We start from the raw sequence: 15,263 nt of genomic DNA on the forward strand, positions 1-15,263 counted from the left end.
TTTTTTGCGCCACGGACCGGTTTATGCCCGACAATATTTTCACGGATAAATACAACAAAATAAAACTAGTACCGGTACCGAAAAAAAGAAGATTTATTCATAACACACGTGAAAAGACCCAGGAAAACCGAGTTAACGATAAAAACGATAACAAAATAACGCTGAAAACCGATAAAAACCATGAAAACCATACATTTCACACCTGAGCCTCAACTCTTGCAGCCCAGTACCAAACGACTCACGGACCGGTACCGGTCCGAGGCCCGGGGGTTGGGGACCGCTGCCCTAAGGCACTTTATAACACGTACTGCTCGGGTGAAGGGGAGTAATGAGATAAGTCAGACTCAGACTTATTGATTTTCTGAGTCGACTTCTTGTGATCCAGAACTGATATAATAGGAGTTTTGTACTGTAACACTTAAAGGATGAGGAGTTACAGTTCTTGCCTGTTATATTATCCTATAGCTGGCATTACACTGCCCCCTACAGGTAAAGCCATAAAAAGGTAATCTTATTCCAGTCAAACTTTATTGATTATCTGAAAAATTAACAGATTCTGAACAAATGACAATTACACCCCACCTCCCTCATCTTCCGTCTCCCACCCCAACCAAAGTAATCAACTTCTGAATGTGGACTAATTGGAATATCTTTCAACTCAGTAAATAGTCAGTGGCCTTTTCATCTTTCTGTAAAAAGGCAGCCACCGCTGAGTTCAGATGAATTCAATGCAGAAAAAAAGAGCTGGGGTACATAGATTTCACAGTGCATTAAACTGCTCTGCAGTAAGACAATGAGCTTATGAAATCACAATCCTGCCTCATCAAGTTTATCTAAAGGTCATGAACGACCCTTTGTAGATATTCATTTTCAATTCAGTACATGGGTCTTCTGAAATTTAATTTTGCTTGTCACACATATTTAATCTTATGGAATATAAATGAGAAAAAAATGAAATCAACCACACTTCTGAAAAAACATGTCATAGCATTCAGACTAGGTTATCGTTCACATCTGATTAAACATATGTTAATAAATTAATCAACTCTTAGTTAGCCCTATCACTCCCTACCCCGCCACTGCAGCCCATCCTTCAAAGAAAACAAAAACACAGTATTCAAACCAAAATTTCCCGCATCCTGTACCTGAGCAAACGGAGGAGTCAAAAAGTCTAACATCACACTTAACGCCTAATAAAATGCCATCAGGAGTGAATGCATTACAGTATTTCATTGGTGATTGACATTGTGTGATGTCATTTGACTAACAACCATATTAGCTCGTTAACATCTTTGGTTGTCTTTCACTTGTAACTGGAAGTTACAGAGTCCCTTGTTTGTGATGGGATTATAAGGCTCAGTTCAGTCTTAGATCAAGTCCATGGGGACACATCAAGTTAAAAACATTTTAAGCTTGTGAAAAGACCAGCACATAGTTTGAAAACCTTAAATATCCTTAAGCCAGCAGTTCTCAAACTATGGGGCGGGGCCCCCTGGTGGGGCATAAATCCACTGCAGGAGGGTTGCGGACGACCCAGGGAAAAATACAAAGTTAAATTAAGCTTTATGACTATAATTTATGTATGTAAAATAATCAACTTTGCTGATGCTGAGAAAGTGTGTGTGTGGCATCTAAATGGAGGCATGCCAGGAAAAAAAAGTTTGAGAACTGCTGCTTTAAGCTAACACTTTATCAAATTAAAGCCACGTTTTAATGACTTGGCCCCAGTGCTGATAGGCATACAATGTCTCACAGTCCCAAACATTGTTAGGACTATTAAAATAAGCATTGTACTCATTAAAAAAACAGCAACAAAAAACCCACAAAACGCAGTTGTTGACCTGGATAAATTACAAATATAAAAAATGGCTCATATTCTATTACAAATATTAACAATTTTCTTAGACTAAGATTAATTGTGGACAAAAAACAGTCTGTAAAATGTCAGCTATCGGTCCAGTGAATCAAAGTGGCAGATGAGGTGGAGGTGGTGGTGGTGGTGGTAAAGGGTGTTGAGTGGTTCATGTTGGGCTTCACCTGGGCCCTGTTTCAAACACACCTTAGCAAGCTAAAAAGTTCACTAGCACACACAGCACTTGGTTGGTAACAATGAAGAAGTGTAACCCTGGTAACCCATTGCTTTCCGATGCTGGGGTCACGGATGCTAGCGGGCAATTTAGTGTACGAAGATGTGGCTTAATGTGCACCTCATGTTCGCCTGGCTTTCTGTCTCTTGGCCTGACGTTTGGCTTCATCCATAGCAGCACTTTCGCTGCTGGCTTGAGCCATGCTCCTCACTCCCTGGATGCGGCTCCCCAACTGTAACAAAAGGGGAATCACCTGCAAGCAGGTCAGGAAAAGGCATTAAATGAAGCTTACTGGATCAAAAACTTTAACTATACAAACCAACCACGCGATAACTATTAGAATTACAGGGTATTAATACATTATAGGCTTGGCCTGGACAAGGCTCACTTCTAGTGACATTTATTCCTCACATTTAGAAATTGAAAAATCAAACAAAAGCTTGGTTGAATAGTCTGCCTTGATTAGATGCAACTTGTTCTGTACCTTCTCATAATTGTAGGCCGCTAAGAGGAGAAGTAGAGTGAGCGGCAAAGCTACGTAAGACCCCTGTGCAACATCCTGGTCAGGCACTTTACGCTGTGGGAAAGCGCACACACATTTATATAGAAACGTACTGTAACAAATAAGACAAAACAAATATTCTTTGTAGGAAAAATATATACTTAAAAACATCTGTATCTTACAGTAGGGTGGAAGGTAAGAGTGACATGTTTGTAGTAGCCAGTGGAAGTGAAGGAGACTTGAGGCAGTGTGAAATCATATTGGGAACGGGACAGTGTGGAGTACAGCATCAGTACGTAGCTCTAGAAAAGAGAAGAGAAAGGTGACTATGGATAAACAGCAGTGTATTCTGGGTCATGTTTTGCGTAGAGCTAACTATGAATTACGTAAAATACGCAATTAAGGACCAAGTAAATGATATTTCAGTAGTGCTGTCAGCATTAACGTGAACTGACCCCCGTTAACGCGTCAAAATTGGCAAATCCCTGTTAACGAGTTAACGCAGATTAGTGTGAGGGGTCACTCGGCGTTAATGCAGCTTAAGCACATTAATGTTGCGTTAACACTGATAGCACACAGCACTATATTTTAGTAATACTGGCTTAAAAACCAAAAACCATCAAGTTGCTTTGCATGTTTCACAGTTGAAAAATAATCCTACTTTTATCTTATACTCGGCCTCATTGAACTGAGGGCCTGCGCCACCTTCAGAAAGGTGTTTTACCTCCTCTCTCTTTAAAACCGCTCTCCCTTTAAGCCAGGTTTCTTCTGATTGGCTACTACTGCTAAACAGAAGGTTTGAACAGCATGTGGGTGGTAAATTTGCACATATGAAGAGCGCTTTCCCTGACATAACCATGTTAGGGATGTCCTCTCACACTGACATTATACATGTCTAATAGTAGGAAAGAATTGTCTTAGTGGTCTGAAACCCGAACCTTTTGGCTTACTGGGATTACTAAACGTACACTGACCTCATTACTCAAACCAGTAAAAGCATAACAGGAGCTCTTTAAGACTGAATTACCTCGCCATCTCTGTCCAAAGGAGGGAAGTGAAAGAAAAGGGACTGTCCCAGAGAGACGCTGTTGATTGGATTGTCCAGATTGTCACTCTTATACAATTTCACCTGGGGGGGAAAGTGTAAAGGTAAAGCAAAATGATTACAGCTAATGTAAAAGCCTTGTAGAGACTTAAAAGTTTCAAAAGAAAGACAAAAATGCCAGGTTTTAAACATCCTACTGATAGTGTTGGAAGGTGTTCAGGAGACGTGATGATGTTTCCACTGAGGTCAAATTGATTGATCTGCCTGAAGGCGATAATGTTGACCCCTTCAATGTCACTACTGCCAACCTGAAAGGGAATATAGAGCTCATTATATAGATGTAACAATGGAACTTGTGAAGAAAATATCCAATGTGAACCACGGATAAAGTTTTTTGTTCAAGTCACACGGTGTGATAATAGCAGAGAATTAAAGGGAATTAAGGCATTTCCTGCCTTGCGAGGGAGATTAGGAGCGCTGCACTTTTCAGACAAGTTAAAATTATGAAGTGAGAGGTTTAAACTTTGGCAATGGGATTATCGCTGCTTTTGTTCTGAATATTGAAAGGACCCATGTGATGAGGGTGCCGATAAGTCATAATCACAGGGTTCCCACAGTTATTTTAACAATTCAATTACTAAAGTTTTCCATAGCCTCCTTAATAGTTTTCATAAGTGCTAAAGCAGTGCGAGTACGACTTGAAAATGTGTGCAAAATTCTTGAACTTAAAGTAAGCACTCAGTGAGCTTCATTTAGTAGCAGCTTTGCCTTCAAGAGTAATCCAAGTCAACTCTGACCCACAGCTTTTAAGTTAAAACAAAATACTTCCTCAACATAGATAACCGCACCATTAGCTACTGACAAAAAGTCTAAATATGTAGCCAAACATGTAAAACTAACCAGTTATGCTTAAGCATGTGTGCCTTCATGACACTCAAGTGACCCCTCTCATATTTAAAGCTCTAAGAAACTTGGTATAATTGTAATTTCTCAACCCCATTAAAAGCCAAAGATGCTGAACATCTGCACCGGACAAACTTGAAGCAAGCTGCTGCCTACCTCTATAGCTCTGTGTTGTGGCAAGGCCCTCTCTATGTGGTCGTTGCCTTCAGCTCGCAGTTGAATGAGATATTTGCAACCCGGCTGCAAGAAAAACATTAAATGAGTTAGAGGTATAATCACATACACTCCATTACAACTGAGCAAATCATATACCGCTTACAAATCACACTTTGCAAAATCACCAGTTTCCCTAGTAATCCAAGACAACACCTAGAGGCCATGATCTGTTTCAATTCTCAAGTCTGGTCTTATTTTAACAGCTCATCCCATCCTCACCAGCAGACCCCTGAGTCTGAATCGGCCCTCCTCATCAGTGACCGTGTCCTCGCTGTAGAGGCTACAGTCTCCCTGGCCCACGGCCTCCACAGCCACGTCCCACTCTGCATCCCCGTTGAGAGACTGCACCATTCCGTAGCAGCTGAGGACAAGTGTACAAGACTGCAATGAGCACATGTGCAAGCTGCAGTACCCACCAGCAGATGAATATAGGCTCAGTAATTTGCACACTGAAAGATATTCCAATGCTTGCAAGCTAACAGTGGACAATGCACACTCATTTACCTGTACGCAGTTTTGATTCCAGTTATATCAATACTGAGGTTTTCACCCTCCTCCACTGTAATCATTTGAGATGCCGGCTCAAAGCGGAATTCCTTCATCATGGGCTTGAAGTAGTACTGACCAGGACTCTGAGGAAAAAAAGGTGGGAAGCAGAAAATACAGGATGGACAGGTGAACCAAGACACAGGGCAAAGCATCCCTAGAATTACCGTCAACCACCAACAATGTTTGGCAGTCTGACATACTACTAAAAGAGGTTTCTTACCAAGTTATTAAAAGTGAGGATGCCAGTGTCTTGAGTCAAAAGGTTGGAGCGAAACTGACCCCCACTCAGAGAAAGAAGCACGCCGGCGAGAGGCTGACCGTCCTCCGATTTGATCTACAGCACAGACAGAATACTTGTTGATTTTACTGCTAGACAGGGACCTAATCAATTAAACCCCTTTAATCTTTTCACAATAAAAGATCACACGGACAAAATATAATGAAAGCCCGTGGCTCGAGTGAGCGCCAAATTGTGGGTGTAATCAGGCTGACAGGTGAGCTTAATTTCAGAGAAGATGTACAAGTGAAAAATAAACATGGGCACAAAGCTCTGTCAATGCTGAGCAGAAGATTTCAAAGCAATTTATCACACAGTGTGAAAAGGAAACTAATACTGATCATTTGTGTCAGGATCTCACAGTCGCAGTAGGTAATTGCAGATCCTTTTAACAAAGGGCAGCACAAAGGCAGTGTACTGACAGCACGCGGCAAAACACAAAAATGATCCGACTTCTAATTACATTTTTCCAAAACATACAGTAACAAGTACTTTTCATTATGTCACTTCTTTATCTCATGTCCAACCACCATAATCAGTGAGGGTTAGTAGTTGTGAACAAACAGCTGGACAAATATAAAAAGTACCTAAACGTCTGATGATTACTGGGAGGTAATACATGCACGTGAGGATGGCTGCATATACCTTGAAGGTGACGCCAGCCAAAGCAAATGCCTTAAAATCTCCCTGGGTGCCCTCCACGGGACTCAGCACGAAACCTTCTTTACTTGCACTGATGTCGTACTGCCGGTCACTGTGGAGCGGACCCACACTGAAGAAAACCGGGGGAAAAGTTAAGTGAAGGTTGGAATTTCTTCAAGATACTTGTTTATTACTAAATGCAACGTGATTTGAACACAAGCCAATCTATAAAGCCTATTATAACGTCAATACTAAAACAATGGAAAAAAATACATACATACAATTAGTGCTGTCAGCGTTAATCTCATTAAAATGACGCCATAACCGCCAGCTTCACGCACGGGGCCGATCCGCGTTAATTCGCTAATGGACATTTGCCGCGTTAATGCGGTTATGGCGTTAACGTCATTTTAACGAGATTAACGCTGACAGCACTACATACAACACAAGCTTTACTCATGTGAAAGAAAAAAGGCATGTTTCTTTGCTCTAAGGACACAAAGTCTACTTGCAGCCCTGTGAGGCTGTCCCCATGACCCTAATTTTACAGACTAAGATGCTTACAGCAGCATCAAGATCGCAGATCACAGGCTTGATAATGTATTGCAAGCCCTGCTTTTCTGCATACTGATTCAGCGCCAATGTCTCTAATTCCACCTGTGCTTTCGCTCTTATGACAAGTCAAAAATATCTGCTGTAAAAATGCTAGCATGGTTGATGCTTCGTAAGTTTCCAGGGTTTTTTTTTTTTTTATAAAAAGAAAAGAGGAATAAACAGGTGAACACAAAAGTCATTGAAATTCATCTTCTGGGCACCATGAACATCTGTGGCTCCGTGGTAATGAATCCAACAGTTGTTGGGTTATTTTATTCCAGGCCAAAAACCTTATTCTTTAAAAAAAAAAAAAAAAAAAAAAAAAAAAAAAAATGCATTTATGAACTACCCTGTTAGTATAATGACTTGCTAAGGCAATAACATTTATAGCAGAACCCGAAGGCAGCATTACCCGAATGAAAAATTCTTGAATATCCTCTCTCTCATTTTCACACACCCTATTTTTATCACCGTGTTCTCATACCTGTATGCTCCCATCTCATTAGTGGCCACAGTAATGAGTGGTGTAGCAGCGCCTCTCTCAGTGATAGATATTTCCACACCTTGTAGCTCTGGTGACACCTTGCCTTCTAAGAAAAGACCTGCACGACCAGTGATGTCCACCAGCCGACCTGGACACGACTCTGTCAACAGCAAAGAAACGGTTTATTTTAGAATAACCTGCGTGGATTGTACCAGAGTCCGTTTTAAGGTTTCCAATAGACTTTCTTCTTGTGTGAATTTACCTCCGGTGATAGTTGCCTCTACTTCAGGAGGGTAGAACAACAGCTCCTTTGAGGAGGGAGTCACTGTGATCTTCTCACCAGCCCTGCATATTTACACAGAAAGAAAAAAATCACTAACAGCAATGAACAACAGTTCTAAACTCAAGTGAGCCTCTGATTTGTGATGGTTATTATTAGCAGATGTCAGAATTCCACTCTTAATTTCTCTCAAGTCCTGTTAATTTTCTACAGAGATATAAAGCTGGAATTTCCAAGTTAACACTAAAGTGAACAGAAGTTTTGCCGTCAGCCCTCCATGGTATTTTAAAGAGCAAAAACTGACCTGGCCCAGTAGGAGAACTCATAGTGGAAGGGGCCTGTCAGTTCATCAGCCTTTTCTTGGATAGGAGGACTATCATCTCTGGCACCTCCTTCCTCTTCAGCTGCACGGCGTTCTCGCTCCTGACGGCGCAGCTCGATCTCCTGCAGTTGCTGCTCCTGCCTCTGCTCCTCCAGGCTCCGCAGCGGACCCAGCACGAGCGCCGGCTCGCTCTCGATGGACGACCTGACCAGGGGGATGAGGATTTAAAAAAAAATAAAAACGCTAAAGCTGGTCATTACCAAACACGCAAATGCACGGCAGCATTTGAGCATATGAGACTACTCATGCAGAGTCATAATTACTTGATCGTGACTGTGACGTCTAGAGTCTTGTCGGTGGTGATGAGTCCTGTCATGTGATGCCGCACTGCAGTCAGGGTCAGGATGCTGGGGGCTGAACTGTTACACACAGGTCAACAGCAGTCATTAGAATGCTTTGGCTGCATGGTTGCACTGCATTAACCCAGAAATAAAAACACACGGCGTTGCATTACTTACGTATCGTAGGTGTAGAAGTCCTGCTCAAATTGGTGGCAGGAGCGAGGGGTGACTTTGTAAACACCTGGACAAGCCATTTTTAGCTGATTAATTATTACGTTCCAGTGGTATATTTAGATAAGTCGGACATAGACTCTTCGACTGTGCATGGGGGAACAGTTGGTACAGTCTGATATTTTTTGATTATGCTAATTTCTCCTATGTTGAGCTAATGAGAGGTCAGAAGAAAGAAACTCACCAGGCTTGGAGAGGCAGAAGCGGTTGACTCCCTTAGAGAGGTTGTACACGCCAACGTTTTCAGGTTTGCTGCCATCTTGGAAGAACTCCTGTGCAGCACCACACATTCAATAATACATATGGAAGAGTAAGCATCTGATCTAACAGGCAGCATGTAGTGCAAGTGGAGTGAGCTACTGATTACTAACCAAAGTGATGGCATGGGAAAGGGAGCAGCGCAGGATGTAGCCAATCTGTCTGAACTCCACCCCCAAGACGTCCGATTCCAGAACCTCCACCTCCACTGACTTATGTTTCCAGCACCACTCCTCGTGAGAAATACTTACTACAAGTGGTAAAGATTAGAGAGAATAAAAAGTGAGAAATACATTTTAAATGACAGGGGAAAAAAAAGAAATATGTGAATTAAATATGTCACACTATTATAGGTGGAAAAATATCACAAGTTCCGTTCAGGATCTTTGAATAAAAAGAATAAAAAAATGATTGCACACATATTATATATAAAAAACTGTCCCAGCAACACTATAAACTGAATAAATGTGCAGTGTGTGCAGATCATTTGCAGGCAGTGAAAGAGTTTGTGTGGAATGAACAGATGGATCCACATTACCAGAAGGTGGGGAAACACTGGTTGAGTAATGGCATGCCTGCTGAAAGCTGCTGCTATAAACCAGTGATTGAAAGGCTGATGATTACCCGCTCATTTCTCTATTTAAGAATAACTACTATAACTTTCAAATAGAAGTGTGCATAGATTGAGGGGTTTACATTGTACAGAATGCTTGACTCAGTTGTTCCAGTGAAAACCTGACTGCATGCAGAGTTTACATTTAAATAAAAAAAAAAAACTAGAAGTATATTTAAAACCTTTGTATTTCCCGGGCAAAACGTTGTCAAAAGAGAAGCTGAGGATGTCGCTGCTCCCAGACAGAGCCACTGCCCTCCTCTCCCCCTGCCTACTCGCTGGCTGCAGGGTTACAGAGAGGTCATCACAGGAAGCTAGAGCACAACCACAGAACACAAGGTTGGCTCGTGTGAAAACATATTTCTTTATGGATTAAAGCTGCATCTTTGGTAAACTTTGTCTTCTCAAAACGATTGTAAAATGTAAATTAATAAGACTTTACCTAGACAGTACACCTTTCCAGAAACAGAAGCCATGAACTGGGTGAAAACTAGGTCTGTGAGTGGTTGATCCACAAGGGAGATGTCCAGGGCCTGAGGCTGCAGAGCCAGGCCTGCTTTCACCTCTGCTTCAGGTAGAGATACCTGAACACACAAACAAAATTCCTTTTGCTTAAAACCATATTTTTTAATCAAACAGCTACATGAACACTAAGCTTAACTGCTTTGGTTTTTATAACACAGAGGAATCTGAATTTCTAGAAAAAAAAAAAGTTAAAGATTTGGGGTTTTTGCTTTCCAATGACAAATGAGTTTTTCAGATGATGATCTGTTGCAACTGTTAAGCCGTAAATGTGCAAATATCATAGAATATGGGTAAAAAGCACCATCTGCGCTTTAGACAACATGACATCTGTTCATCTTTTAGGAGGCTCACCAATTAAAACTGAAAATTTAGTATGCGTGACATATGTCAGTTTCTTGTATATATTTAATACTATTTGAATTAGCTTTCAAACTGATTAAATAAGAGGTTATAAAAATTAAGATATGGATATGTCATATAAAATAAAATGCTGCTCGAGTCTTACATGGACACTGTAGTCTCCGGGTTTGGCCTGAAAGCAGAAGGCCCCCTGATGGTCAGATTCAACAGTCCGAATGAAAGCCTTGTCTGTGCTCTTGTGCGTCAGAGTGACCTTGTAGCGACCTTGCTGCTTCATGCCTTCAGGCAGGCGGCTGATGGAGATCTGGCCACAAACACTGAACCTGTGTTGGACCAAAATGAGGAAGTCATGACAATATGAAGAACTACACTGCAGCTAAATTTATGTAATAAGCTACTAATTCTTATAACGTACCCTGCTGTGACGATATCAGGAAGTTGAGGCGTATTAGGAGCGATCTTCACTGTGACTGGCTCGAAGAACATGAGCTCTTTGTTGACACGGATGGTGTAGGTACCAGCTGTCATGTTCTCCAACCGGAAAGAGCCATCTTCTTTGCTGACAACTGTGAGGACAGAGTGGTAAAGCAAGCTACAGTTTAAAGTGTGACAGAGAACCACTTCAAAAACTATAGTTAGATATTCTACTGAAAACATGAGTCTTCTTTTGTGATTACCCTTGATCTGGTTGTTTAGGTAGACTGTAGCATCGGGCACACCTTCCCCATCAGGACTGTTGAGAACCCGGCCAGTCACAGAGAAGCCCATCACACGGAAGATGGGCTACACATAAAGAGACAGAATGTCAAACTTGAATATTTTTCACAAAACTTGTTTCCTTGTGAAACTTGCTGATACACATTAATAATAACTATTTAAAAAAATTAAGATATAACAGTTCTCTTTACCTCTAGTTTCAAGCTGTTGTGTTCCACCTTGAAATTCATCCTAGAAGGAGCAACATCAAAAGTGATCCTTTCTCCTCTGTAGAAAGGTATCTGAAGTGAAGGATTTCACAGAAGCACATTTAGATGGAAAAACGATTACATCTCTAAGATAGAGGAGATAGAATTTCATTGTTTGCAAATAAAAATGATGCTTTCATAAAACCCATCATTCATACCACCTTGTCTCTTGTAGTTATATCGGTAAAAAAAGTTCATACACATGTAATTCCTGCACTGGATTCGGATTCCCTAGCTAAATGTGGGGTGGATTAGAAAACAGGAAACATAAAACATGTTGTAGTTGTCATTACAATATATTGTAATACAATCCTATGAAAGTCTTTGTTTGGTTAATTTAAGTAAATCACCCAAACCTCTTTAAATGGCGTTAGAGCTGTTTAAATAGTTCAAATAGTACTGTTGACGTCCAATTTTTGTGAGTGTGTCATCAAGTTTAAAAAAGCAAGATTTAAATTTGCGCTGTTTTTTAAATACTGAGAGGAGTAATGGAATAACGAGTACGTGCTGTGAGTGGTTGGATAAGGAGCTGTGAGTTTCATCACCTCTAACTCCTCAGCAAGATAACAACTGACTTTACCGTGTCTCGCTCCAACTCTCCTGTTTACTTTCTATTCAGGCTCCAATGTATTCAATTAGGAGTGAAGCAGCTTTGACTGATAGATGGACACCTATGCAGGTGGCTATTCTGGCAGCTGTCTGCTAAGCTTGACCTCAGCCAAGCCAAGTCACTGAACATGAACTCAATCATTTTTGTGCTCTTGGTGCTTTTCAGAGATTAATAAGGCTGTATTTGTGGTCCGGTTTTCGGATCAAATTGTAGTACTCTATTTGTATGTTATGCAGCGCTAATTAGCGTGTATCTATGACTGTCTAATGCCCTGTTAGAGTTAATGGATGTAACTTGCTGGCGCTATCTGATAATTAAACACTCCACCCTCTCATCCAGAAATAGGAAACATGGAAGCAGCCAAATAGAGGCTTCAACATAGGAATTCACAAAGCAGAAAATGATGTAGCTAATCTTATGGCACGAAGGAAAAGACTTCCTTATTAAATCAAAGTAGCTGCACTGAGTACATATACATCATTTGGTCTTCTGTTGTATTTCTGACACAATAGCTCAAAATGACAGCAGTCTTCTGTTGGCTTTTGTGACGATAACTCACCACAGTGTACTCGCCGCTGGCTAACGAAGGAAAGACAAAGACACCATCATCTCTGGACAGAGCGCTGCACAGGTAGACCAGCGTGCTGTCCCCAGAATCTGCACCCTCCACTGGGGAAGTATTACAGCCACTTATGTCCTGGAAATGACAAACATTGAAATTGAACCAATGGAGCAATGCGAAATTCAGCATATTCCAGAAATTACAAGACGTGGAAAATGTGTTAAGTTAAAGTAAAGTGTTAAAGTGTGATCATTTACATATAATGTAGGACGGATATGAAAAGTCGACATATTTCTGTGCAAAAATGGAAATTATGGAGGTTTACCTCTCTCTTGACTGTGGCTGAGTAAAGTAGGAAGGTGACCTCTTTCATGGGCTCTCCATCACTGCGGACCTCCCCCGAGACATCGTAGCCTCCAACCACCAGATGGTCAGCGGCCGGGGCATTTGCATTGGAGACGTGCACTGAGGTAGTACTCTATATGAAGATGGCAGAGGTCGCCCATAAGTTGCATTAAGAGATGGAATAATGGCCCTGTCAGGTTCACTGTGATTACTGCTGGAGCTCATTAGTTATAACCTTGCTCACCTGACAAGGAACTGTATCAGCTAAGCAAGTAGGTGAATAATGAAGTTTTCTACCCTCAAGCGATACAGAATCAAACAGACCTCTGAGATCATGCATTCTCTACAGTATTAATGACAGTACTTTAATTGGAAACTGGGACGCTGTGGTACTGAGCATGATGGTAGGTGGGTATGGGGGGGGAGATAATGTGGGAGAGCTTATTCGCATCATCAATTACAAATCTGACAGTGTATTTTTGTACACAGAGATTTTAAATCTTTCACTAAAAGTTCACCACACTCTTTTTTCATCTAATTTTAACATCAGATATGAACCAAGTTACACTTTGTGTCATTTATTTTACATCTTGCAAAGTCCAGATTTCTTCAACAGTCCAAAGACATGCATGATAAGTTGATCATTAATTCTAAATGGGGTTTGGTGGATGTAAGATGTAAAAAACTGACATGAGGCACTCATAATAGAACATGGGCAACACGTTTTTAATGCAACGTGCAGTTGCAATATCGATTGCCTTATAACAACGTGAACAAACCTGTTCGAGAGTCCAGGAAGGATGAGAAGCTGTGATGTCATACTTTCCTGGTAGTACTTTAAAGAAGGTATACCTGTGTGAGCAAAAAACCACAAAAAAAGAAAGAAAGGGGCAAGTTCATTTCAAAGATCTGTATAATGCAGAAACAAACATAAACACAGATGAACACAAAGGTGTGAGTAACTTACTTTCCTCCAGGCTGTGTGGTGACACTCTGGAGCTTCTCCCCTGTTCCGGCTCGGCTGAGTTTAACTTCCACGCCAGCCGGGCCCATGAGATGGCCCTTACTCAGAACCTGAGCAAAACACAATATATTTGAGGAAACTAGACACTAATCACCACTTGATACTACTATTTATTTTATCAATAACCTTTGTTGCATTGGTTAAAGAAGCTTTAAAGCGCTCCAAAGTTTTCTTGCATTTAGATAAACCCCATCAAATGTGTCAAACACTTTTTTTTTTTTTAAATCACACATTTTGCAAAGTAGACAGTCTTAACTCTTAAACTTTCTGTCTACATACTATAACAATCTAAATTTCTTTTCAAGAAGACCATTCTCACCGTTCCTGACACTGAGAATCCCGTAAAAACAAAATTGATGTCTTCTTCTTTCGTACAAATGTCACTGACTCCATCCACATGCAGGTCGACACTGGTAGGCTCTGATGACAGTTAAAAGTCCAAAAGGAAAAGAGACCAGAGAATATGGGACAATGCACAATGGCTTTTATATGATAATTTGTGAATTATGGAGATGTTTCTGTGAGAGTCTTACCAAAGCTCCACCCAAGCGGAGGCTCAATCTTCAAAACGAAATCTCCCTGCGTTAAAGTGACAGCTTGATTAAATTCACCATCAGTGAAAGAATTAGTTAGAGCTAATTAAATCAGTTGCTGGCATACCTTGTCATAGAGAGGGATCATGAAGTAACCATTGATTGGAGCACAATCCGTTTGATATTTCAGTGATCCTTGTTTGGTATATAGTTTAATCTGAGAATGAAGAACACACAGTGATCATTAATCATAATGAAAGTTATTATAGTGTTCATAGTATAATAACTAAACTGAGCGACTTATGTCAGCTAGCAACAAAGAAACAATCTAGTCTGTCGGATTTAGTTCATTTCAATATCTTAATTAACCAAATTGCTAATCCCATGTAGCCCGTGAAAAAGAAGGGATTAGGACGGGAGCACTTACTCATCAACGCCTGCAGGTTTTAGGATTAGCAGTGAATGCCTTGTGTGATATATGGATATTAATGCTGAGTTACCATCAGCTATCTAGTAAGTAGCTAAATCAATGTCAGACAAGACCAAACTTACAAATGTTTGCGAGCAATCAGAAACTGATTAAACACAAATACACTGCTTTTGTATTCATTTCATTCAAACTGTCATTGAAACGAAAAACTCCGCCCAACCTTTAGCTTTCTACCACAAACCAGCTAGCTGCTGGTTAGCTGCTAGCACGCTAGCCGGGACATTTGCACTCTCACCTCGATCAGAGAGTAATTGATTTCAACGTCGGATTTCACGAATCCACCGCATGCCACAACTATGTCATCAGAGGATACGGCCAAGAACTGAGAGTAGATGACACCGAACAAAATCCAAAGGGATCCCATTTCTGCCCGGATCGTAATTCTGAGCATTTTGACTGGTTGAGCCAAGCAACCGCACGCTGCCTCCGGTTCCGTACCAGCTGAGGGGCTGTCAATGAACTGTCACAGGCGGCGTCTGCAGCGACCTCTGGCGGGTAGGAGGTG

The 15,263-nt window shown here is 41.0% G+C and overlaps 1 protein-coding gene across 1 annotated transcript; it reads right to left on the reverse strand.

The window, feature by feature from the left end:
* Nucleotides 1–509: 509 nt before the first annotated feature.
* On the reverse strand, nucleotides 510–15,213 carry nomo (nodal modulator). The gene is made up of 31 exons (XM_084930509.1): nucleotides 14,994–15,213; nucleotides 14,396–14,485; nucleotides 14,269–14,314; nucleotides 14,055–14,155; nucleotides 13,679–13,785; nucleotides 13,491–13,563; nucleotides 12,692–12,844; nucleotides 12,364–12,501; nucleotides 11,138–11,227; nucleotides 10,907–11,012; nucleotides 10,645–10,795; nucleotides 10,375–10,552; nucleotides 9,787–9,928; nucleotides 9,527–9,658; nucleotides 8,845–8,981; nucleotides 8,658–8,745; nucleotides 8,420–8,483; nucleotides 8,225–8,320; nucleotides 7,884–8,105; nucleotides 7,562–7,644; nucleotides 7,300–7,459; nucleotides 6,225–6,351; nucleotides 5,523–5,636; nucleotides 5,258–5,385; nucleotides 4,973–5,114; nucleotides 4,694–4,777; nucleotides 3,832–3,942; nucleotides 3,617–3,718; nucleotides 2,772–2,891; nucleotides 2,572–2,664; nucleotides 510–2,340 (listed from the first exon to the last, which is right to left on the reverse strand). Exons 1-31 carry the CDS (start codon nucleotides 15,147–15,149, stop codon nucleotides 2,209–2,211), a joined length of 3,666 nt encoding a protein of 1,221 aa, XP_084786635.1. The 5' UTR covers nucleotides 15,150–15,213; the 3' UTR covers nucleotides 510–2,208.
* Between the last annotated feature and the right edge of the window lie 50 nt (nucleotides 15,214–15,263).

Source organism: Perissodus microlepis, chromosome 6, assembly GCF_051167445.1.
Source record: "Perissodus microlepis isolate ML-2025 ecotype Zambia chromosome 6, ASM5116744v1, whole genome shotgun sequence".
Lineage (NCBI taxonomy): Eukaryota > Metazoa > Chordata > Actinopteri > Cichliformes > Cichlidae > Perissodus > Perissodus microlepis.

Coding starts and splice junctions, on each gene's coding strand:
- nomo (XM_084930509.1), bottom strand. CDS start 15,149: ATGCTCAGAATTACGATCCGGGCAGAAATGGGATCCCTTTGGATTTTG. Junction 13,786..14,054: donor GATTCTCAGTGTCAGGAACG/GTGAGAATGGTC, acceptor TGTTTTGCTCAG/GTTCTGAGTAAGGGCCATCT. Junction 8,982..9,526: donor TTTGCCCGGGAAATACAAAG/GTTTTAAATATA, acceptor TACCACTTGTAG/TAAGTATTTCTCACGAGGAG.